This window comes from Dermacentor andersoni, chromosome 9, assembly GCF_023375885.2.
Source record: "Dermacentor andersoni chromosome 9, qqDerAnde1_hic_scaffold, whole genome shotgun sequence".
Classification (NCBI taxonomy): Eukaryota; Metazoa; Arthropoda; class Arachnida; order Ixodida; family Ixodidae; genus Dermacentor; species Dermacentor andersoni.
In genome coordinates, this window is record NC_092822.1 from 23,702,700 (window position 1) to 23,728,119 (window position 25,420).

Below are 25,420 nucleotides of genomic sequence, written 5' to 3' on the forward strand. Positions count from 1 at the left end.
AGGGAGGTGTTAGGAACACGTGCCCCTTTGGGATCCAGGATACCAGGATCGAGATTTGGAATACCAGGATCGAGAAGAACGAAACATTCATTTGTGGTGATGCTCTGTCCGCATCGCCAGAGGATCGAGAGAGCGCCCGGTCGTGTGGATTTCGGAAGCGAAGGCGAGCGCGGAAACCGCTCGCTCGCCTACCAGCGTATTAACGTTCCTATAGTCGAAGGGACACTAAAGAGAGACACTTAAACCAGTTTGGTCTAATAATGCAGTCTTTCACATCTCGATTTTGTTGTTGTTGATTTAGCGCTGTAATAGGGTAATTATTAGAAAATTAATTGAAGAACAGTGTTCCGCATTTCGAATTTCGTGCCGCAATCCTACCGCCGACTCGTCATTGTGAAGTCACGTATTAAAAGAAAGAAGGAAAAAAAAAACTAGTTTCTCGTATTTGGGCCGTTGTGCTTCGGTGAAAGTCCTGGAATCTAGTCAAGTTCAATATTCAGCTCCTTTAGACCACAACGTTATCCATCTTGGCAACTCAACGATTAACCAGGCCTAAGCAAACGCCGAACAAAAAAAAAAATATGGATGACGTCATGGTAGGATGGTGCGGGAACTTCCAAGACAGCGTCGGGCCACCCGTCGTCCGTAGTTTTGCGTCTTTCCTGGGTTATACAAAGCCTTGTCTCATGGTCAGAGTAGTGGCCTTACTGGTATCGTGGAAGGCTAATTCGCGAATGCAGCTAATTTCTCGCTTCAGAGCCCCTTGCGAGGTCAGAGTGGTTTAGTGTCCGTGTTTTAAGGAGCAAGCAAGCAAGCAAGCAAGCAAGCAAGCAAGCAAGCAAATCACGTTGCCCACATGTGCTGCTGTCGCAGCAAGCGAGTCCAGAAACGGAGCGATCGCTGAAGTCCCCCTCTCTCTCTCTCTCTCTCTCTCTCTCTGCATTTAGAATGAAACTTTAAGGGCGGCATTCCAGCGTCTCTTTCGCGGTCGGCTTGGCGTAAAACGTTGAAGCTGCGTGCCGTCTCGCTCTGTTTGCCACGCCTCTCGCGAGGTGTATATCGCTCGCGGAGGATCGTCGGGGATGCGTCCCGCGTTGACGAGGCTCGATCATGCACTTTGCATGCCCGCATTCGCCGGCGGTTTCCCGCGTAAGCGACAAATTCTGAGTCGAGGAGGTTCAAAGAAAACAAAAACAAAAGAAACATTTCTGTGACAGCAGCCTTACCAGCAGAGGGGAAGCCAGCGTTGTGCCTCCATATGCGCCAGCTTTAAAAGATGAGTCGCGCCAAATGTATATATAGTCAGCTCGCAGTTCAAGCGTTCTTCCTCTTTTGAGTGTAAATGCTATACGATGATTGAAACATAAGCAGTGGCATAGCAACAGGGGGGGGGGGGGCGCAGGTGCAAGAGGCCAGGTGGGGGGGGGGGGGTGTCAGATACGTTTGAAGACACCCCTCTTTCCGTCGGATACACCCGGGGGGGGGGGGGGGGGTGTGACAGAAGACCTATGCGCCCCGGGTGCCAGACGACCTAGCTACGCCACTGAACATAAGAGCTTGTTGTTTCTGGCTGAAGTGTTATAGCCCTTGGCTAAGCATCTATGTGTCATGATATGCCGTAAAATTCGCCGGGGCAGTCGTGTTTGAACCTGAAACCAGTGAGGCAATGGTACACATGCACCAGCCACGGTGCCGCTGTGGCTATGGGCGCTCTGCTGCCGAACTCGGGGTACACAGCGGGCTCGATTTCCCGCAAGGTCTTGCCTCATTTCGATGGACGCGAAATGCATAAACGCTCGTGTTACTTTACTTAGATTTAGGTGCGCGTTAAACCAGGCTCTCACCCCCACCAGGCCCCTTAGAAATTTTTTGTTGTACGCTGGAAGTTGTTACGTGCCCTCTAGGAGCGTTCCGTCGCAAAAATTTTTCAAATCGGCTCATTAGTAGCCGAGGTAGAAATATTTCAGTACTGCGAAGCCGCCATTTCAGCAGGCGGGCTTCACTGCCAAGCAAGACGCTCTCTCCACTCGCCCTGTCTAGCCTGCGCATGTGAAATTACTTCCTTGCGTTCTCCCATACAGTACCTCGAGGATCACGTGCCGCATACGTCACAGGTCCCGCCTTCATTTCATGGTAGAGCGGCTGCCCCGGAAAGGCGGTGGTCCCAGGTTCGAGTCCCGGACAAGGACGAATTTTTCTTCAGCTGCGAGGCTCATTCTTTCGAGAAACCCGTATGGGTTTACTTTGTAGCAACTGGCTATGTTTGGGTGGGTGTCTCATTTTCCCCTTTGTTAATTACTTCTCTCCACCTTGCGGGTTTCCGCAGAACTGTTACGTCAATATATCGATCTATCAATCAACCAATTTATTTAAGCATCAGATGAAACATACAATAAGTCACAACAGAGGTGCTGCGGGGTGAAAGCAAGGAACCATTAAGGCTTGACAAAGGCTTCCAGCCCGTCTCACTAGCCATCATTTCCATGGGGGCTGAACGATCTCAGCGCGACAGCTCTCTTTAGTAATATTTAAGTAATTTCAGTACCAGAAACTGTTATCTATTTTGAGTCAATCAGAGAAGCCATAGCAGCCCACTGGGCCCCACTGATTGACTTGCCGCTATTACAGAATTCCACGACATGGCAGAACTTGACGGTGTCCAGTAAAGCCCCCCACCCGGCTCAACTTTATTTCTTTTCTTTCTCTCCAATGTATAGTATCCACTCCAGTTTCGTCCGCTGGAACAGCCCACTACATTTGGCGAGCAACAACGAAAATACTAGTTTCTTTTTTTTAAATATCTAGTTAATATACCATACAGAACCCTCCGGCTTGCACCAATTTTGTCACACAGTTATAAGCATCGTTTGATACATGAATTTCACTCCGAAGTGCGCGAGAAAGGTGCGCATAGTTCACGAGCTTGTTGACACTATAGAGGCGGGCCCATGACGCCCTATCCCGACCTTGGAAGATAGATTTATTGACCGTTCTATACCGTTTCCCACGTTAGACTTCCTCTACACGAAACAAATCGGTTTGTGTACTTGTGAACTTACATTTCTTACGCCTGAATGACAAACAAGAGAAAATTCCGGCTACAGGACAAAAAAAAAAAAAAAAAGATTTCCGTGACCGGAGGCTTCCTGCGGTCACGTGCGCGCTGCTACAACACAGCGCGGATAATGAAAGGGTCCATAGTTTTCTGACAACGGTTTTCCCACGCAGGAGAGGAATGGAGGCGGGGGGGAGGGGGGGGGGGGGAGCGAGATTGAGTGTGGTTTCTTCTTAAACCTGTTGGCCGAGGCTTCTGCCTCCAACTGGCCGACTTTTGCAGTCGCACGTGACTGCGCGTGTTCGTGTGCACGTGTTTGGCCTCGCCGACCAGAACACGTGAGCGCAGTTGCGTGACCTCCCCACCCTCCCCCTCCTCGCCCCGGCAGGGCTCTGTTACATTTCGCCGCTGCATACGACGCCGTTACAATACCGCCTGTGTGGCGAACGTTCGCAGTGTCGAGCCCGCTGTCTCCGCCCGTCCTAAACGTCCTTCTGTTTGATTTTATTGCGATAAAATTGTATATGCCCCGTGAGGCGGAAATACGGGCATCCGAATCGTCATCGTCCGATGGCACCAAAACTCACGTGACCAAATGATGACGTCACGTTCCCGGCGCCAGATGTGCTGCTGCTCGCGCTGCGAAATCACACGTCAACTGCCATGGCGTCGCACCGCGGCCCACTCCCAAAATTGGATTAAGGTGAATTAAGGTTGGTACAAAGTAGAACAAGGTGAATTAAAAGTGGGTAGAGGTGGAGTGTTCATTTAAGGAGATAACTTAGACAAGTCCTAATTTTTTCGCATTCGAATCACCTAAGGATACTTGAGTGACTGTCAATTATTGATTAAAGCGATAGCGTTTTAGGCGTACCCTTGCTGCTGATGAGTGCATAGATCTGCTGTCTTGCCAAGGGGCTCGCACTCATAAAAAAAATTATACGGATTGCGCGCACTGTGGGAACCAGTGTAAGTGAAGCTTTCTGTGTTGTTTGCTTTGATTGGCGATAATAAGCGGTGATGTTGACGGCGAATGTTTAATTTCTCCAACGTTTAGTCGAGAACGAGAGTGGTGAGTTGATGTAAAACATTACTTTGCATGCACCACGGGCTGAAATAAGGTTTGCAGAGCACACAGGGGGAGGTGTTTGCTTGAGGCGTTGTTGTGCGCATGCATACTTCATAATTTCTGAGAGGGTTGAGCATATTCATTGCAGATCGCATCGTGGCAGCAGTGGTAAACTTTTAGTGAATTACGGGGCTGTTCGTGCCAAAACCACAATCGGGTTTATAAGGCACGCTGTAGTGGTGGACACCGGATTTATTTTGACACCGTGGTGTCCTTTAACGTGTCCCTAAATCTAAGTGAACGCCCCCCCCCTTTTTTTTGCCCTCGTCGAAATTGCAGCTGCCGCGATCAAATCAAACCCGCGACTTTGAGCAATGCCATAGTCGCAAAGCTGCTACCGCGGTGGGCACAGAAGTTTTGATCTGACGTGTGACCGCTTCCGTAGTGTCCTCTAGACACTACGGTACGCTTTAATGCGCCTCTACTTCTGCACTCCCTGCGTAAGTTGTCCGCTTGACACATTTGCATGATGTTTGTTTTTAAGAAACAGCAGAAACGTACCGTACCGTACACCTTCAACTGAAATGTATCCCGTTTGCCCGCAGCCATGGGTTTCCTTGCCTTCTCACGCCACCTTATCCCGTTTGCCCACAACCGCTGTCGTGTATATAGTGGTAGCGTTTCCTTGCCATCTCACGTCACCTTCCCCCCTTGTATGGGAACTACGAGCGAAGAGTGGCAAGGCTGTTATTCACTCGCTTCGCGACAGCGTCGGTTCTACCCCTTCTTTGCCTCCTCTCCCCCTCCTTTCTACGTTCTATCTAGCTTCCCTCTGGGCTTGCTCGTTAATAGAACGGTAAGCGCTGCAATGCTTTTTCGGGGGGGGGGGGGCTGTCACGGATAATTACAGCTGTCAAGAGGCTAACGTGGCGACGCCCAGGAAGCTGCAGAGGGCATTGTGACATTCGACGTGATGCAAAGGTCCAAACGCGTTTCTCGCGTCGCTTTTCCTCTCTGCCGCGCTCCTGTCATGTGCACACACGCTCTGAACCCCCCCTGCCGCCGACGCGGTGTGCCAGATAGCAGCAGCAGCAGCAGCAGCAGTGTGAAAGTCAAAGGAAGATACAAAAGAAAGTTTCGCTTTAAAAAATAATTACGTGTGCGATGGTGGAGTCGAACCTCGCTCTCCCAGCGCGGCAGCTTGATGCTCTAACCGTTAGACCGCAGTCGTTTCTTTTCTTGTTTTTTGTTTTTATTACCTGCTTCCATCGCATCACATACAGAAATAAAACGCTCGACTAATGCTAAATGTGCCTACCACTGCTTGGCCCGCACGGGTCATTAAATAGCGCTCGATATTCCCCAGCTCATACGACCAAACTGAACAGCACACTGGCTTTTCGGGCACTTCATTATGCTCGTCTTTAAATGTCAACAAGGCTGATTCTTGGGCTAGTTGGTATGGTTTACTCATAATGGTAAAGCCTTTAGCGCAATTCAATAAGACAGAGATGTGGCAGAGACACAGGACAGCGCTGTCCTGTGTGTCTGTCACATCTCTGTCTTTTCGAATTGCGCTAAAGGCTTTGCCATTTTGAGTAAACTTTAAATGTCGCAGGTTTACTATCTATAATGTTGTCCCGAGCAGAAAGCACATTTATGTCGGCATGTGCACATGTCGGCATGTCTGACAGCCATACGCGTTCACCATATATATGCTGTGCGCAGTCATACGCGTGTGCGCAGTCATACGCGTTCACCATATATATGCTGTGCGCAGTCATACGCGTGTGCGCAGTCATACGCGTTCACCATATATATGCTGTGCGCAGTCATACGCGTGTGCGCAGTCATACGCGTTCACCATATATATGCTGTGCGCAGTCATACGCGTGTGCGCAGTCATACGCGTTCACCATATATATGCTGTGCGCAGTCATACGCGTGTGCGCAGTCATACGCGTTCACCATATATATGCTGTGCGCAGTCGTACGCGTGTGCGCAGTCATACGCGTTCACCATATATATGCTGTGCGCAGTCATACGCGTGTGCGCAGTCATACGCGTTCACCATATATATGCTGTGCGCAGTCGTACGCGTGTGCGCAGTCATACGCGTTCACCATATATATGCTGTGCGCAGTCGTACGCGTGTGCGCAGTCATACGCGTTCACCATATATATGCTGTGCGCAGTCATACGCGCGTGCGCAGTCATACGCGTTCACCATATATATGCTGTGCGCAGTCATACGCGTGTGCGCAGTCATACGCGTGTGCGCAGTCATACGCGTGTGCGCAGTCATACGCGTGTGCGCAGTCATACGCGTTCACCATATATATGCTGTGCGCAGTCGTACGCGTGTGCGCAGTCATACGCGTTCACCATATATATGCTGTGCGCAGTCATACGCGTGTGCGCAGTCATACGCGTTCACCATATATATGCTGTGCGCAGTCATACGCGTGTGCGCAGTCATACGCGTTCACCATATATATGCTGTGCGCAGTCATACGCGTGTGCGTTTGAAACATACCCGGTACGGAAAAGTGCTGGTAAAGACGACGGCAGTTAGGTTCGTTGCGCGCAACGTGGGAGCACAGTTCACGAGCGACACGATTTACCGATGCGCCTTCCTTAACTCGAACGCACCACGTGCCTTTGTACGTACGCATGTGTATCTCGTGTCAGCGTAAGTAAAACCTTTAGTTGTGAGCCGGTGCCCGTGTATTGTCCGAGTCTATTGTCCTTTGCTCCTTTAGCGCTGTTTGATTTCGACGATGTTTTTGTTTTCTTTCCCCGTTTCACTTTCCCGCTGTTGACTCGCCAGTGCAGGAGGCAATTCGAAGATATATAGTAGTAAGGAAATAAGCGTCTAAAAACAAGTAAAATACAAAACAATTTCTGAGCGTCGTCGTCATCATTGTCGTTAATATTATTTTTATCATCACTTTAGCGAATAGCGATTCGCTAAATATTGAGAGTTTCGGGCCAGAACCAGGCGACCTTGTCAAACAAAATGTTGCCAACACTGGCTAAAACTATCTCATATATATTGTGTTACACGATTAAAAGTGACATTCTTTTCTCGGGCCGCATAAAAAACAAATCGTAACTCTGTAGCTGCGTTCCATAGTTCAAAAAGGACACGGGCACCACGGAAACACGATCACACACATACATACAAGATATGATAATGTTTTCCTTCGTGTGTCTAACTGCGCAACGCAGCTTCGCGTCCGTGAGCAAGAAGCAGCTGGCCCGCACACAACCGCTTAATAAACTAAAGCACGAGATCAGTTTCCCGCTCCATATTTTTAAACCGAGCCCTGAGCTGATATCCCAACGTTGGCAGGCGTTCGCTTCCAAGTTGCTCGCCCGACAGCACGGGTGGAGTGGTTATTACCGTTCTTGTGGGGCGTTGTATTGCTCAAGGACGACGACACGCAAACTTGCGCCGTACTTTGACTGCGGCGTTCCTCCTACTCCTGCCTCCCCCCCCCCCCCCAAAAAAAAAGCAAAGAAAGAAGCATATGGGTACACAAAGAAAAGTGATTCGTACAAGTATAATGACCATCATTCTGTTATTCTTGCAGTCAAAAGAGTGTAAAGATACGCCACTTAACATGTTACGCTCTAAAAGGTGCAAAATAGACGCTATGATTACACTCTTTAAAAATTCACGCCCTTTGGGGCTTATCTTGTCTCTCAACGATAATCGTCATCTGCCTTGTTTGCGTTTACTTTCTTGAAAACTTGGCACTCGCTACCTTCCTGTCGAGAATGCCGTGTTACGCTGATAACGCGCAAGCCGTTCGCGATTTGGAAGTACCGGGCTCGCAGTGTTTAAAGAAAGGAAATGCGGGCAAGACAGATGACGATTATCGTTGAGGAACAAGATACGAGCGAAATGGTGTAAACTTTTCAAAGAGTGTGTTGTACTGCCTTTAACGGGTGTAAACATGTGCGCTAAGACTGTCAAGTTACCCTTAACGGGTACACATCACACCGCTTAGCGGAATTACACTCTAAAGGGTGCAACAATTCTGAGTGCGAGGCCCGTCGAATACCCTGGAAATCGTTGAACTAAGCCGTCGGCTTTCTCACACACGGCTGGCCTCTCCATAGTCCTTCACCTTTTTTTTTTTTAATTTCTTGTATTATATTCTGTTATGGTAGTGTGTGTGGATGTTGTTCTTTTTTAAAAACTTTTGACCTTGCTGTACGCCATGTAGGGGGGCTCGGGCTCCCTCAAGCGAACATCGTTCGCTTTTTTGCCTGAGCCTACCCACATCATAATGATGTAAATAAAACTGACTTGACTTGACTTGATTGACACCCTTTACATCGTCATTCGTGCGATCTGTTGGTACCTGCTGCACACGGGGGCTGGGTAATTTCTTTCTGACCCCTTAGGGACAGTTCGTATACGGTAAAAGCTTTTTCACCTTTGAGAATACTGGTTTCTCGAATAACTGGGCTAACATCCTTTCCCTTAAGGCTGTAAATAAATATGTTGGAGCGAAGCTTTCTACGTCTCACTGATTCGTCCGTGAGCGCCGAAAACGCACTGCAGGAAAGCCAACTTACCCATCTGCGTAGAACACTGCAGTTTACATTCGCAGTTGTACCCATATAAACAAGGGGAACCACGTCATGCTCTCAACCAAAGGAGAAACACCAGGCTACCCAGACGCTCTCTCTCTCTCTCTCTCTCTCTCTCTCTCTCTCTATATATATATATATATATATATATATATATTCAAGGCTGTGAAGCAAAGGCTATGCAACTTCACGAAATGTGTCTTCACTCAACTTCAACGTTCAAAAAATACAATCCTAAACAAGTAGTCAAATCACATATAGATAGCACCGGGTCGCTCAGCATTTCTTGGGTTCATTGTCTTTGGCTTTGGACTTTGATTCAGTTTGCATTGGGGGAAAGCTTCGCGTTCAACCCCCTTTCTTTAAGAAAGGGGCTTTATTTTTTTTCTGTGCACGACAAGGAGCTCAAACTGCGCATGCGATGAGAGACGTAGTATTTGAAACCTACGCAATTTTTCGTCATATGTGTAAACTATAAAAAAAACAGTTTACACTCTTCGGGGTGTATCTTTTCCCCACAACGCCAGTCTCCATCTGTCTTGCCTATACGTTTCCTTTCTTGAAAACTCGGAGTTCGATACTTTCCTGCCAAGAATGCTATGTCACGCTGATAACGCGCATGCCGTTCGGGACCTCGAAGTACTGGGCGCGCCGTGTTAAAGAAAGGCACGCAAGATAGGTGACGATTGTTGTTTGTGGACTTGATAAGCTTCAAAGGGTGCAATTTTTTTTGTTTAGTGTATTCTTAAATATATACATTTAACACCTTCGTACACTCTGTGGGACAGCACAACACCCTTGGGTCTTCTAAGCCATTCGAACTATCATCGTCGGCCACCACAAGTAAGGAGCTACAGGAGGCTCCTCCCGCTTTTGTTCCAGGTGCGGTGTCCGCGTTGCTGCCAACGCACGTTCTCTTTAAGCGCAAATGCTACTAATTTGTGCGCATGCAGATTGCCATCGGGCGTTATCGCTTTCGCGCTCGTTAGACAAAGTAACCTTCCTCGCTTTCGCTTTCATATTCGCGCGACTGTTATATAGCTGCACACGTAAACGAGATTGGACGCGCGAATCGCTGCCCCAATAATCACGTGTGTGATCAATGCGGTCGAACCGTTGCCTCTCCCCTGGCTTCTGAACCGCTCCCCCCGGCGTCTGTCTGAACCGTGCGTTGTTCACGGCCTCCGCCGCCCGTTTGGCTCCTTGAAAACGCGTTACTGCGCTGCAGTAGCGACGATATGGGCCATTTTAGTCCTGGCTTCGAGTCAAGCGACAATGTAGGGCGCACTACGAACGTGGTCGCGTGCGAAGGCAGCCTGTTGTTGGTCGTTGCCCCGGAGATCGCAGTAGGCGATACGCTGCACGCCGCCGGCGCAAGATTTCGTAAGCAGGCTCTCTCAAACGCCACTAACTTGCCCTAACCAAGGTGGCCACGTTGCCGCTGTGGAAGCGCCGATAAAAGCTGATCGAGGCACGCGTTTCGCAAGCGTTTTTTTGGACGGTGCGGGAAACGGAGGGCGGCACGAATAATGTCACCGGCGCCCGCACGTTGTCGCTTTAATCGCGATTCCAGGTCGAAGTCCGCCATCTTGGTTAAGTCGTACGAGGTGTGTTCGTGTGTGGAGAAGCGCACAGCAGGTGTTGAGGTTGGAATATTTGGCGCCACTTTTTTGCATGGCCCGAAAGGTAGCGCAGAAGTAAACGTGCGCACACTACTTCGCCCCCCCCCCTCCCCTACTCAGTGCTGTAACGGTGGCCCGACTTTTCCTTCCAACGTTTTCACGACGGGCACGTTGCGACAGAAGGCTGACGCAACGCCACGTGCTCACCCGTCACGGCAACTCGTACGAACTGCTGTGACGGCACAACGACTTGAGCAACAGAGGGAGCTTTATGCACTCGCAGATAGGAGCTGATCAAACAGGGAAAGTTTGCTAACGGCTGCAGCGCACATAGGAGAGAATGCAACACCAGCTGGGGCGCTCACTTTCCTTGGCAGTCAAGTGCTTGTCTTGCGGCGCCATTTCGTCTCGCCGTGCAATCTTTCGGCGCATACATTTCAAAGCGAAGCGTTCTTCGGCGAACCCTCCCAGGGTTTGCCTACCGTGGCTGCCTGCAGCCGCTGTCGTACGATACCGAGTCGCTCGCGCACTGAAAGTAAAAGCAATACGTGTCTGATGGTGGGATCCATAACTTCGGTCTCCCGAAGCGACAGCCATGCTCTAGCCATTAGGTCACAATCGCACGCGGCTTTTTTTTTTTTCTCGTGACCACGCCACTTTGAGACGATTGGCGTGTGCGTCACTTCTCGTAGCCTGTTCCTATGAGAGAGCACGTGCGAGTCAGTTTCCGCGAGACGAAAGCACGTGCTCTCGCGGAAGAGCTTTGTGGAGTGCGGTCGGCGATGGCGCTGCGCGTTGCGTTTGTTTGACCTAGGCTGGCGATTGCAGGGCGCGCTCGTTTGCCGAAGTCTATACTGCGCGTCTCTTATCGATCAAGATGTGTAGTTTCGTTTTCCCGGTTTACCGAAGCTTCGCTTACAGCGATTCCCCACAGTGCGTGAGATATCTGCATTTTTTTCCCCTGGAAACTTCAGTTGTCCACAGATATCACTGGGACGGTAAATAGTAGTATGAAGTTGAGCTGTGTTCGTAAAGCACACTTCTGCAATGGGAAAGGGGTCCATACCTTGAGAAGAGTTTGGTGTCCATTTTCTCCGCTTACGTCAGACCCTTTTCTCTCGAGTGGGTGCAGACACGATTTGAAAATAATGCCATGTCATGCTAGTGCATGCTTATTTTCGTGTATTTTTGTGTATTTTGCATTATTGAGGCTTCAACTAGGAACATAAAAACCTTCAACAATGCCTCCTTTGTGTCGTCGCTTACGTGAACATCCGTAGTAAAAAGAAAACATTTATTGAACAATTTGGTGCAGAGATGTTTAGCCCAATCTCCCTTCTCCTTACCGACTTCTGCAAACAAACCTCGAGCAACAATTTGAATATGTTACTCTCTCTCTCTTTTGCAGTTAAATCTGACATAGTCTGCCTTCCAAATTAGCCATGGCACTGTAAATGAGCTTCGCTGTGGTTTTCTTATCTTTTGCAGAGGAGGCATTCCAGAATGATGACGGTGTGAGCACGAGGACTCAGTTCATCACGACGGCCAAGAATATTTTGATTGCCGGAGGAGATGCCACTGAAAGGCTTATGTCTTCGTACAAGGAGGTGAGAAAACCTGAAATGTTGGTTACTGGCGATGCGGCCTATCAATGCACGGGGTCAAGTACCACTGGCAAGATCATGTGACGTGGAGAGGTAGGGAGCTAGCATGGTCTGTGGTGAAACAATCATTTTTCTAGACAAGTGGCACTATATTTTGGACAGTAGGGGGCCAACTACATTATAAAGAGGGTAGTGCCCGCCTGTGTGTATGGAGTAGTATCTAGTTCAAGTGGTGTTGGTAGTGTCCCTCGCTACCAACGTTATTAAAGGTATTGAAAAGAATCGAAACTAGAAAAAAGAATTTAATACTGGACTACAGCCTCCTCTATGTACTGGACATCCATACACGTAGAATGATAAATCAAGCAAGTTTTGGGTTGTTCTAAGATATCCTTTTCATTGCTCCCATGACCTTGTTTTGCATGCCCTCCTTTTCCTATCATAAATCGACAATGTCAACGTGCTGATATTTTAAGTGCATTAATTACCATGTTTTCAAGTGCATAAGTTGCTTCTGGACATGCGAAATAGTATGAGCAGGCTTTCCTGCATGTTTTGTTAGCCTTACTCAAGGTGCCTGACCTCACGCTGACCTCATTGAAGCATACAGTCGCAAGCGAAGAGGGAGGTTGAGGTGAGGCAGAGAGGGCGGCAAGGATGGTGGCCATAGTTAGTGCACCATCGCTTTATTTCAGCTTCCAGCATGTCATTGGCCATGTTGCGTGGGTCAAATGAGTACTGTGGATAAGAGCACTTGAAGAATTTTGCAAAAAAAACAAGAAAAGTTTGCAGGTAATGCCTGAGCAAACAACTGCTTTCAACAGCATCTGAATCTTTGTAAAAACGTTTTGGCATCACTGTTGGCACACAAAGTGGAGCGCTATAAACGATGTTGTATTGCATGTTGAGTCTCAACCCTTTGCTCTCTGCTAAAGTGCGGAGTGGCTTCACGGCAGTGTGAAGTGCAGTGCTGTGAAGCATCACAGCAAGACAGGATTTGTGTGGGATCATGTTCGGTGACAACCTTAAAGTTGAGTACCACCCACTGAATTGCAAGTGCACCTACCCTTTTAATAATGATAATTCATCATATCCATGTTCACTAATGTCAATGATTGACTGTAATGCATAGTGAGATGGAAGTGTATTGGATTTTGTGACATTTTACTGCAAGTTGATGGGCTAGTTGTTTTGATATACTAAGGCAGCAGTGCAGGGAAGGCAAGGACACAAGAAAATGAAAAATGAACACCACGAGCACTGTCCATCAGCGCTCAAGGCATCCATTTTTTGTTTTCTTGTCTTTTTGTCTTCTGCATGGCTACTGTTGGACATTACAATGGCTACTGTTGTAAACATTTTAGTGTGTTTCATTGATATACTGTTACTGCTGTACCCTTTGCTGTCAGTGGCTAAGATGTAATTCCGTAAATGTCTGTATTCTTTCTCTTATTCTGAGGATTTGACCATGCTGTTCCTCATATGGTTTCTCTACAGATCACTGAGTTGGCAGGCTACACAGGACGAGTTTCCAAGATGCTCTCTGTCTTTGAGGACGTCAGCGAGTGCCGCTACAAGCGTACTCTGGCCATTAACAGCGATGGCTGCTCCAAAAAGACCTTTGGCCTTAAGGCCCTCACCTTCAAAGATGGCATGCCTGAGATCAAGGGTCAGTGCCACACTCGATGATGTTTTCCATATCAAGTAGCTTGCCTTTTCTCACAAAAGTCTTGACACTTAAATGACTTCACATAGGCTTTTCGTTGCATTCGTCAGGCTTCCTGTAAAATGTCAGCTGTGCATGAAAGTGCATTTTTATAAGGTCTTAGCGTTCTGATGTCTAGGAAAGGGCACCTCACCAGTGTGTTGCATGTAAAACTGTCATGGACCTCCTGCTGGACAACAGTGCTGTCATGAACAGCATTGTTGTTTGCTTATGTACTACTTAGTACAGGATGGAAATCCAAATACCAAGTCACATGCCCAAGCTGCAAAAATACCTAGCTCCTCTAATTGCATGGTCTGTAAACTTTTGATGCCGACTATATATGAAGTGCATGTTTACTGTGGCTTACGCCTGTTTGTATCAACTTCCCTAAGCAGTTTTTTTTGCATCCATCTGTATTTTCGCTCATTTTGTCAATGTAATGTAAACAGTGCTAGTGGTAGTCTTGTCAATGCGTGCAGTTATATTTGTTTGTGTACTACTTACGCGATAATGATAACACCACTGATGTAACTTGCCAAAGTTCATGTTAATTTACGGAGATAGGTTTAAACAGTGTCCACTAATGTGTGCATACTAGCATAACATCTAAAGTCAGGAGCAAAAGTATTAGAAACCATAGCATCAGCAAAACATTTTGACTTGTTCTAGCACATTTGTGCAGCATGAAATTGTCTCAATGAATCACATTGCTCAAACAGGCATGCCTACATTGTACCCCTTTGATTTCAACCTGGCTGCAACCAGGTTGAGACCTGACCTAGGCTGCAAATGTAAACAAAGAAAAACATAGTGGTATCTGCGGTTTGCAGAAATTTGTTCCCAAATGTGCATGCTAGCAAATGCTGTTAACTGTTGTTACTGCTTAATTATCATTTCTTAGTTACTTCGCAGTTTTTGCTGTATGCACACTTTAATGCTGATGTAAAAAGTTATGTCTGTTGTCACTGTAGAAAACGGTGCACACTGTCTCTTGGATTCATTATTAAGTGCGTTGTTGCTTATGCATACAAATTATTAAAGTGTGCCACAGAAACAAATATGTGAACAATATATTCAGTGCTGATCATTCTGCATTAGTTACAACATTGGAAGATTCTGTTACTGTGATTATAATACCTCTTGCTCTTAATTTACTCAGCCATCGTTGCTAACTTTAAGCCATGTTAAGCCATAAAGCAACGGCCTTAAATACTGTTCACCTACTACATTATGCATAGTACGTGTTTGCTTAAAATGTGCAGGCACTGTGATCGAGAGGAATGGTATCATCGTCCTCGAGAACGTGCCCATAGTCACACCCAACTGTGACGTCGTCGTTCCAAGTCTCACTTTCACGGTAAGCCTAGCTGCTATTCTACTGCTCTGTGCATGCTTGCACGAAGTCTTGTCCGCAGTCTTGTTTTCACAAGCCTATTCCCATTTTGTCACCTTGTAATTAAACAGTTTTTGTATTACACCGTCATCCTGCCACAAGAACTGTGGGTCTAACTGGTTTGAATTCGAGGATCTGATTGCACTTTGCTGGTTAGAAATGGTACCAGTTGTTTCCTGGGGGACGACCAAGTTTGATTCCTCCTAGTAATACAACAGTAGGTACTGTTATGCACTTTCAGTACTATTTCACACTTCTAGTACTTCTGGGATCTTGAAGAGTGACGCACACATGTCATTATCAGTCGTCATTTCAAAAAATCAAGTAAGCACGTTGAATGAAGTAAGTGGCTTGTACACGATTGTGGCCCCTGCTTGTTTCTATTTACAATATATTCAGGGAACGCTAAATTCAGCATGTCATGCTAATGGTAGCTGGTTTGGAGTGATTTGTTCACGCTTGTCTGCAGATGACGCAAGAGATGCATCTCCTCATTACGGGTCCCAATGGCTGCGGCAAGAGCTCACTCTTCCGCATCCTCAGCGGTCTCTGGCCGCTCTACAACGGGCAGCTGCAGAGGCCGCCGAACAAGCAGATGTTCTACATTCCCCAGAGGTGTGCCTGCTGTCACAGATTGTTGCTTGTCCATTTGGGAAGTGTCTTTTAATTAGCACTCGGAGCAGCAGATTATTTGGACAGTGCCCCAAAAAATGAGTGGTTATAGTGTGCATAAAGCTTGAAGAAATTGCAACACAGAATGCATTTATAGTTGAACGATGTTTTAACGAAGTTGCATCTCGCACCGAAATAACCTCATGATATTCAATATTTTTTATAGGCATAGACTTTCATATTGCTGAAAAAAAAAAAAACACATTCGTGATTGAACCTATTCGTGATTGAGCCTATTCGAAAGAAATGCAAGACTGATGCCTCCAACAGGCCTGCAAAGGGTCTCCTGTCAATTTGGTGGCCTATCAGCAGCTTGTTTTGGCACATGAACTGCAATTAATTACAAACGTGTACTGTGCACCACTGTTAATATGTAACCAAGTGGTTTCATGTGAACACACAGGATTGGCACGTTGGCTTGCTGGCTGCGGGTCAGCTAGGCCAAGCCGCTGGCCCAGACGTGCATGTCCATTTGGAATGTGGCATCCCAAGTTGCTCTTGCTTCCAGAATACGTAATTTAGGCCACATGCGCACAAAAATTTGCTTCACTATGACTGATACTGCGTAGGATACCACATTTGTAGTTTTGTTATAGCTGTATAGGATACTCTCTGAAATAATACAAGGCCAACTAAATCCTAGGTTTACTTTCTGATAACCGATAGTTCATCACACAAAGGTTTGACCGTATATATTGTCGACTCAGACACGCAGTGCATTAGTTATTTTATTTAACCAGTTTGGCCTGCCCACTTTGTTGTGCCAGCTGTTAGGCGGATCTCCTTCTGCCTTTGTAGAAAGCATCTGTGGCTAAAATATTAGGATTGCATCATGCTGCCATGAAGGCTTATCAGTATCATTATTTTCGTGTTGCAGTATGCAAGCAATGACATTTCTACAAAATATGGCAGCAAGGAGGAATGTACATTTACAGACTATATCTACAACAAGTTCAGTGGTAGACAAGACGGCAGGGTGGGTAGACTGTTGACTGTGTCATCGTTGTCCTCTTCAGCTCCGAAACGTTCCAAAACTGTGCTGAGCTCTCCTCACTCCACGGGTCCTCCGCTCCACTCCACTCCTCAGCTCCACAGAAAGTGTGTCACCATTGCATTGTGCCCGCATTTCTTTTGCTCCCTTGTGACTATATTGTGTATATTGACTGAACTGTGTTACATTGAGCCCACAGTTCCACATCAATGAAAGTTTGAACAACTTCATAACTTTTATTTTTGGCCACGGATCAGTTTGTAAAAGAAAATTGTGAAATATTATTTGAATTAAAACCTAATCATAGTCCAGTAATTAATTAGTAATAGCTCTGCTGAGCTACCCACAACCGAGAGCCTGATCTAGAATATCGAAAACCCCGCTTTAGGCTATGCATTAACTTTCCTGTGCTTAAATCACAATTTTAGGCATTCACTTATCATTTTCTCTCTCTCTCTCTCTCTCTAGGCATCAAACTAAGTGTAGTGTGTGTGTACACATATGCATGATAGGTTAGGCCTTATAGCATCAAGATTCACTATGGTAGTTCAGTGTTATGATGTTTACAGGTTCAGTTCTCAATGGAGGTGGAATGCAAAAATATTTATGTACTTAGGTTGAGGTGCGCATTAAAGAATCCCAGGTCGAAATCATTCCGAAGGCCACCGCTATGGCGTCCCTGTGGTGTGTGGCTTTGAGGGGCTCAACCTCGTAATCTGGGGTGAAAAAAAAAAGTGATTCACTGTATCTTATTTACCAATTTCGGGGATCGTTATCTCTGAGCCTGTGCTAGTCTCTGGATCTGTGCTAAGCGGATGACTTCATTACTGCTCGCCATGCTTCTGCGACTTGCCGCAGGCCGTACATGGCTCTGGGTACCCTGCGGGACCAGGTGATCTACCCCGACACCCTGGAGGACATGAGGAATCGTGGTTTCAATGATGGCGACCTCGAGGGCATCCTCAAGATTGTGCACCTACAGCACATCATTGTCAGAGAAGAAGGTGCGATTGCCTCACAGACGTTATAGTTGTTACAATACAGTACTTAAGCTAATCATGACGTGGTCATCCAGCTGTTCTCACTTTATCATCGTAGCTGAGAGTAGAGGGACCAGAGTGGTTACACTCCAAAACATTCCAAAACCGTGCCGGTCTCTCCTCACTCCACAGTCTCTCGCACTCGGTGCCACGGAAAGGGTGTCACCATTGATTGAGCTGTGCTCGCAGTTCTTTTTCTCATGCGATAAAAAATGGCACAAACCAGAGAACGCTTGCAAAAAGCGATCTCCGTTGCCACCAAGATGGAGGCGCATGCAAAAATGCAACCACGCGTATGAAACCATTGGCCGTGCAGAATGAACTTCGTTACATTTGATAAGTGAGGTCAATGAACTGTGCAGCCAGACTTCTGTATGCTTAAACTGTAACTTTGTAACCGTAAAATTTAGATACAAATTTTCCGCTGCACCAAATGCATTCAAATTTTGCCACATTGCTGTGGGATGTGTACGGTTTAACATGCAATGCATAATTCAAGCTCATAGATCTCGTGTCGTGGCTGCTTTAATTTTTTCATTTTCTTAACACCCGTCATGCCCAGCCGCCAATCCCAGCATTATAACGCCTGCGTTTGAGCCAATGATGAAAGGCAAGAAGAAGAAAAAATTAAATGAATCAATGTGATATGAACCCTGGGGGAGGTTGTGAAATTGAGTGGGACTGTAGCAGTCAGGACTGCGATGATAGCTGCGGCATGTTAATATTGTATTTGCAGTAATATAACCCCTTACTGCTCACTAAAGTATTTTTACCATTTTACTTTACCATTTATAACCCACTAATTGCAGGACTGAGAAAGCAGCTGGCATTGTGTTCAAGATGGGGGATCCTATATAAATACATGGAAAAGGAGAAATCGTTTTTCTCAGCAACCCCTGCAATAAATTTGATTAGCTTTGTTGCATTTAAAAGAAAAAGTTAAGATGGAAGTAAAATTTTTGTTTAGGCCAGCAGTCGTTTAATAAATACGGTTAGATATTGCAGATTTTCAGAAAACAGAACTATCAAGTTTACGACTCTAACTCAGTAATGAAAAATGATATCACAGTTCTGTGAATTGAATCTAATAGTACATCTAAAGCAGACAAAATTGATGTATTATGCATGGATCCTAAATACACAACTAATGTGCGAGTAGGATTTTTGCAAAGCCCTTGTAGGCACTGTAACGAATTCATGTGAGATGTAAATTAATATGTCAATGTTGTCCGCTTTCAATGTTCTAATGGATGCAGTTTACGGAACTGCGATATCGATTCTAAGTGCGGAGTTAGATTTGTAAATTTCGTGCTTATATTTTTTTCAGACTTCCCATTTTTGGCCATCTTTGTAAAAAAGCTCAAGCTGTAAATCAAAATTTTGCTTCCAGCGATTACTAGAACTTAACTTTCTCTCTGAAATGCACCAAATTTTATTAACATCAGCCCAGTGGTTATCTCAGGAAGGCATTTCTGCTTTTACATTAACTAAAAGAGGTAGATCAGAGTTGGGTCCGTGCTAAAGCTTCCTCTTAAGTGCCAAATGTTGTATTTTAGTAAATGGAAACTTTTGGTTTTGTTGCAACCACTGTTGCACTCTTTTGGTAAAGAACACTAAGGTTTAGCCAACAGCTGTGAATAAGTTCAGCGTGTGCAGATAAATCTAAATGTTTCATTGCTGTATGGCTGCCAAAGTGCCGTTATTAACAACAACTTGGTTGGCATTTTCTGTAGAGTCATTAGGAAGTTGCTAACATTGAACATTTGGCGAGTTGGTATGGCATACTTGCTGATGGAAATCGTGAAGATTTGCACAACACAAAAGGATAGGAATACACACACACAGAGTGCTATATTCGCAAGTGAAATGGTTATTTCCAGGTCTGCGGACTAAATAGAGGAAGACAAAGAAAATAATTATGCGGAGATTACCCGTCGCTATCAAGCCTTGCCATGTCGCAGGACCCTTTGTCTGCACGGGACACAGCAGAAAAAGAAGGAAACAGAATAGCAGCAGAGCAAAACTTATTTTCCTTTGAAGTCAGCGCATAAGGAAATTGACTTCTTTACGATTCAGGAAAACCGAAGACTTTGATGCGAAGTTACATTGTGGAACTACCAGCATTTACCACAGCAGGGCTACATTAATGTCACCAAGCCACTAGCACGCTCTTCTTCCTTAGACAAGGTTGTAGTAACGCAGCGCTTTAGGGATTCAATTTGGTTTCCATATAGTCTTGCACGTGAAAATATATTTACGAGCTTCGCAATTCATTGCCTTTCCCTTCTTGCTGTTTGCAGGCTGGGATGCAATTGGGGACTGGAAAGACATCCTCTCGGGAGGCGAGAAGCAGCGGATGGGCATGGCTCGCCTGTTCTACCACAGGTAGGTTAGCATTTTGCAGTGATGATAAGCCCTCTTGAGTAATCTCGGCTGTAGATGTAGGCTGTCTCGTGGTTACCAACTCTCCATTTTATGAAAGTTCCTCGACTTTGATGTTATTACACTGCAGTCATTTCATTGATCTGCTCCCATGCTTCAGTGTCGATCTTATGTGCTCTAGTTCTACCCTTTACTAGTCTCTTTCTTACAGACCTGCCAACCTTAATATAAAATGAAAAGTACTAGCTGAAGGCCAAGAATACATAAATATGGTAAAAATATACAAGAAATTGTACATTACTTATTGTTATGACTGTTTATATAAAGATTCGCAAACTTTGTTTTTAGGAACACTGCAAACAGGCACTCCGCTTTGTAGTCGCAGCTGTAAGGGTTCGGGCCACAGGCAAATGAAAGTGTTCGAATTTAATTTCCGAGATATTGACATAGCGGTCACCGAAGTTTCAGTTGTTCACATTGGTTCAGAGAGGGTAGCGGCTGCTGTGGGTAGCTCCGCCTAATGAGCAGGTCTGAAAAAAAATTGGTTGGCAACTGTGTCTTTGCCATAAACTGGGATGCATATGAAAAGTACTAGTAAAATTAATGGCGTCAACAGGACAATCCCGAACAAGCTCTAAAAATTGGATATTTTACGATGACATTATAAAAGTTGGTAGGTGTGTTAGAAGAGTCGGTAGAGGAACTGCCATGGAAAGGCAACCGTGTCACTTTTGATTGCTTGGCCCAGACAAATATTTCTTCAACAGATGGTGCTCGTCTGTCTGTATCCTTTCTCTGTTCAATGTTCCTTATTGTGCTTTAAGAAGACTAATGCGTAGCAGGTTCTTCACTCCTGAAGCTTTCTTTCAAAGGAACCCGTACGGATGTCCTTGCAGCTGCGCGCTACTCACATGTCAATGCTAAGTTACTTTAATAAATGTTGGCCTTTAGCATGATGTATGCTATGTCATGCTGATGTCATTTTGCAGGCCCCAGTTTGCGCTGCTCGATGAATGCACCAGTGCAGTGTCGATAGACGTCGAGAGCCAGATATACCAGGCTGCCAAGGACTACGGCATTTCCCTGCTTACCATCACACACAGGCCATCATTATGGTGAGTTCCTCATTTTTGAAAGTAAATAGCTTTCTTTGGCTCTTTTGCCCGTTTTCTTGGTCGGTGATTGGAGGAGGTTGGACTTTCACCACTGGCAAAAAAAAGGGGCTAATGAATATACTCGTGAAACCGACTTGCAGGGTGCATTCGTTGCCAAATGCCAACTATTGTAGCTTATCGAGGCATGTCTGCTGCCCACGTATACTACCGCCACAGATGTACTGGTTAACGGTTCCGTTCTCTACAGAATTGCGTGATGAAACAGTAAACACTACTTAAAATATCTTCACTTACAATAAAGATGCGCCGTAGAGTGAATCGTTCCTTTAATTAACCGAATAGCTTTCTAAAGGCGTTTGGCTATTCACTTGCTTTGGCAATCATTGTCGATTGTTTCTGCACAAACTTTTTTCACTTTATTGCTTTGCGCAAGTTTCTGCATGGCATAATAAAGAAAAGAAATTGAATAAACATAGGTAGGCCCATCTTATGGCAGATTCTGTGCGAGAGATTTGTAAAATATGTCGTCCATGTGCTACTGCGTGTAGTTGCCAGGTTGGTCAATTTATTACATCACAGCCATAAGTGCTCTTTCACTGTAGCCTTTGTTCCAGGGAATGTTCAAGGGAGGTAATGTGCATGGCCTTCGTGCATGGCCAAATGGCCTTCGAGTAGCCCCTTCATGTGCTGCATGTACATTTGTGCACAACAAAAGCAAAGCCTCAAAATCTGAATCGAAGTAGAAAATACCTTTGTTATGCAATAGACTTTCATTAATTCGACCTTGACGAGACTGGTGAATTTGATATAACTATCTGGCTGTTCGAATTAAGCAAGAGGCAGAAAAAAATGCCAGAACACACTGCTGATTCATTTATCAGTGTAGTATTTGCCTGATTCTAACCCACCTCGGAATTGAGTGCGCACCCATTTTTGATAGGTTTGTGGTGCCTGTCTCCTAAGAGACATGCAAGCGGGAAAACTCGGTCTGCAGTTCCCTTCCTTACTGATGAACAAGTAATGCAGGGATGGACATCAGTACTGACGCTTGCCTGATTTTTCTCGCGTGACCTCAACCGATTAATCATGATAAAACAAAATTAATCATAATTAAAGCATTCATTGATTAATTGGAATCAGGCTGTTATTCATGGTTTCTTGGCGCCGTGCTGCCATGCAGGAAGTTCCACACGCACCTTCTCCAGTTTGATGGCGAGGGCGGCTGGCGGCTCGAGCTGCTGGACACATCGACGCGCCTCTCACTGCGCGAGGAGAAGGAGAACCTGGAGGCACAGCTGGCGGGCGTACCGCAGATGGAGAGCCGTCTCCGCGAGCTGTGTTCCGTGCTCGGCGAGGAGTCGATCATCCTCGAAAACACGTCGGTAGCGAAGCGGCCGCCGTCAGAATTTGCCACCGAGAACCTCTCGGACTAGCACAGTGACGATTTTCACGACACGAGTGCTTGTCCCCTGGGAAAACCTCCAAGCTTATCGGTGATGAGTGCTAAGAAGAGATCACCAGTGAACGAAAAAAAAGACTGTTGAAATGGAAACACTGACTTCCAAGGTAGTCGTCGATTCAGCTTGGCACAGCTGAAACATGTTTTACTAATGAGACTTCCCACCGCATCCGAATGCCTTGGACTCTGTGTTCTAAGCTCTGATAGAAGCTTTTCGTACTGAGATTAGATTTCGTACCGAAAACGCCAACCTATAATATCAAGGTTGCCAGTAAAAAAAAGAACGAGCCAGTTCCTTACGAGACTCGTATGCTGTGGCGGCTAAGTGAAGTGGAACAAGTCAACTGCAATAGCCAGCTGCCTCAGACAATACAGACAGTTGTGAGAACTCACTTAGAGCCCTAAACATGCCTGTTTTAAGTGGACAGTTTGACGAAAGCCTACCGAAACCTCGTGTGTCAGTGCGTGTATGTGTGTGTGTGCGTATGTGTGTATGTGCACCTCTGAGAAGGCATCTACAGCCTGGGCATACGGACGTGCACACTCTTGTAAAGTGTCAGCATGTCGAAAATGAACACATTGCTTTTTGTCGTTGTACACTCTTGGAATTGATGTGTCAATGCCGTTTGCGCGGTTATGTGAAGAGAGTAGCTACCATTGAAGGCTTCAGGTTGCGTCCAGGATTGTACGTTTGGTCAAGGAGACAAGCGGCCTGCGCCCGTCTTTGGTAGAGTGGCCCACTAAGCAGTGTGCACGTTGCTGGCATGTTGTCGGCTTTCCGGTCAGACGATTCGAGGACTAACCCAGAGAAGTTCAGGTTTAGCAATGTTGCTGTCTGGCCTGACTGAGCTTGGATAACTTAGAGCATCGTATTTATCAGCGGATGACAGGACACACGTCTACATTGGTTGAACTTAACTCTGTCTGGTTTGCCATGCAAATAGGATAGCTTTTACAAACCTTAGCATAAATGACTGTGTTATGGCAAGCTTTGGTGCCCACGGCTTAGTTTGTCTATTGACGTTCATGTGGACAACTGTGGTGTCTGCTTACACTGACACCAGTCGTTGCGGGACTGTGTGCCTGTGTACATCGTGTAGTGTCCTTTTTGTGCACATGTGTGCGGTGTTTTCAAACTAAAAGAGGTTGGTGCTGTGCTGTATCAGTGGGGTTGCAGTTTCGCTGGCACAACAAACTTCCCTAGATGTGCTGAACCATCGTCGAACCAAAGCAAACTGTGCAGGAGAAGTGTGTTGAGTCGTGACGTTGAGCACGTACAAGGGTGACATGCTTGTAACCTCTGTTCTCCGTAGTCATGATTGCATGTCCAGCGACTTCCGTGAAAAAAGGGAGCTTTAGACATCACGCTTTGCTGCTGTGGCAAAAATCGAAGTGCAGCTTACAGGCCCATTCACTTTTTGTTAATGAATTTCAGTCCTGCTGCTAAAATAGTTCCTGCTAACTGTGCTGACTTTTTGCCACCTGGTGACTTGGTTATTTCCCTGATGATGTTTTGGGCGGAAAACACCCGCCTCACCGACATGGCCGGCACGACGATAGCGAGTTGCCGTAATAGTGCTGTGTGGAGTGTTTGGTTCATCATTTTTACTGATGACATAGTACTTAATTTGCTAATATATTCCCGTGTTTGCTGTATTTATGGCCCTGAAGCTTCTTTTGCACTCACAAATTTGTTTTCTCGTGTCTCGCTATTGTGAAATTTGTGTTTGTAGCTTTTTCTGTGCATCTAGCAAAGGCTGAAGTTGTCTGTCCAACCTAGGGCAGCTGCCTCCTATGTTTTGTCCTTCATTTCAGCAGTATTAGCTTCACATTAGCAGAAGCTCCCTTTGGTTTGTGATGCCCTGAAAAGGCATTTTTGCAAGGAATTGATGGGCTGATAGCTCTAGGGCATATTACACCTCTCAGCGTTCTCAGCACTGTCCTTTTTTTTTTCCCTTTCCAATATGCCAAAATATTTAATAAGACTGAAACCTGAAAACTGCCATTCAAAGTGGTACAACCCAAAATATCCTTCCTTGGAAGCAACATATTCAGCCCAAATGCAGCTTGTTTACTCAGGAAAGTCCATCAAAAATTTGGTGGTGAATAAACGGTTAACAGATGAATGGCACTTGGACCTTATTATGAGTTTGTTAATAAATGCTTAAGTGCATTCTGCCAGGGATACATTTCGGCCATGTCGAAAAGTCTACGCTGCTTCCCAAGTAAACGGAGCAGGTGTTGAACTTACAGCAGCGTGTCTGATGCATTCGCAGTGCATTTGAATTTCCAAAAGCTCGCCTTCCGGTAAAGCATGTACATGAGATTTCTGTAATCGTTGGTAACCTTGAGAATAAGAACAGAGTTGCTGTGAAGATCTGTGGCTAACAAAAATCGTGCCCTTCGGTGCCTCTTCTTGTTAATTGCCTAGCGAGAGTCTGATGAACTCTGGCAGGTTTGCTGCCTTCAGGTAGCATACCAGGGTTTAAGGGGCAGCTACTTGCTCCTCATAGTTCATGTACTATGTGATGCCATCGGTCAAAAGAATGTTCCGCATGTGCTGTTGTGGCCTTGGGTGGCACTGGCTAACACTCCCAGGGTTATTTATATGTTGTACACATAAATACCCATGCATGTGGACGTGGGAGCTGCCGCAATAGCACAATTGGCTGTGCAATGCATGCATAATGCTGAGGTTATGGGT

The 25,420-nt window shown here is 45.9% G+C and overlaps 1 protein-coding gene across 1 annotated transcript in view; it reads left to right on the top strand.

Annotated features, from left to right (window-relative positions):
- The window catches only part of Abcd1 (ATP binding cassette subfamily D), a 104,048-nt gene extending 79,206 nt beyond the window's left edge, over window positions 1–24,842 (top strand). The window contains exons 3-10 of the mRNA XM_050175080.3: window positions 11,841–11,959; window positions 13,454–13,625; window positions 14,927–15,021; window positions 15,527–15,672; window positions 17,579–17,724; window positions 20,061–20,145; window positions 21,132–21,257; window positions 22,438–24,842. Coding sequence (XP_050031037.1) covers window positions 11,841–11,959; window positions 13,454–13,625; window positions 14,927–15,021; window positions 15,527–15,672; window positions 17,579–17,724; window positions 20,061–20,145; window positions 21,132–21,257; window positions 22,438–22,690 — 1,142 coding nt within the window. The 3' untranslated portion in view covers window positions 22,691–24,842. The remainder of the gene's footprint in view (window positions 1–11,840; window positions 11,960–13,453; window positions 13,626–14,926; window positions 15,022–15,526; window positions 15,673–17,578; window positions 17,725–20,060; window positions 20,146–21,131; window positions 21,258–22,437) is intronic.
- Window positions 24,843–25,420: the final 578 nt, after the last annotated feature.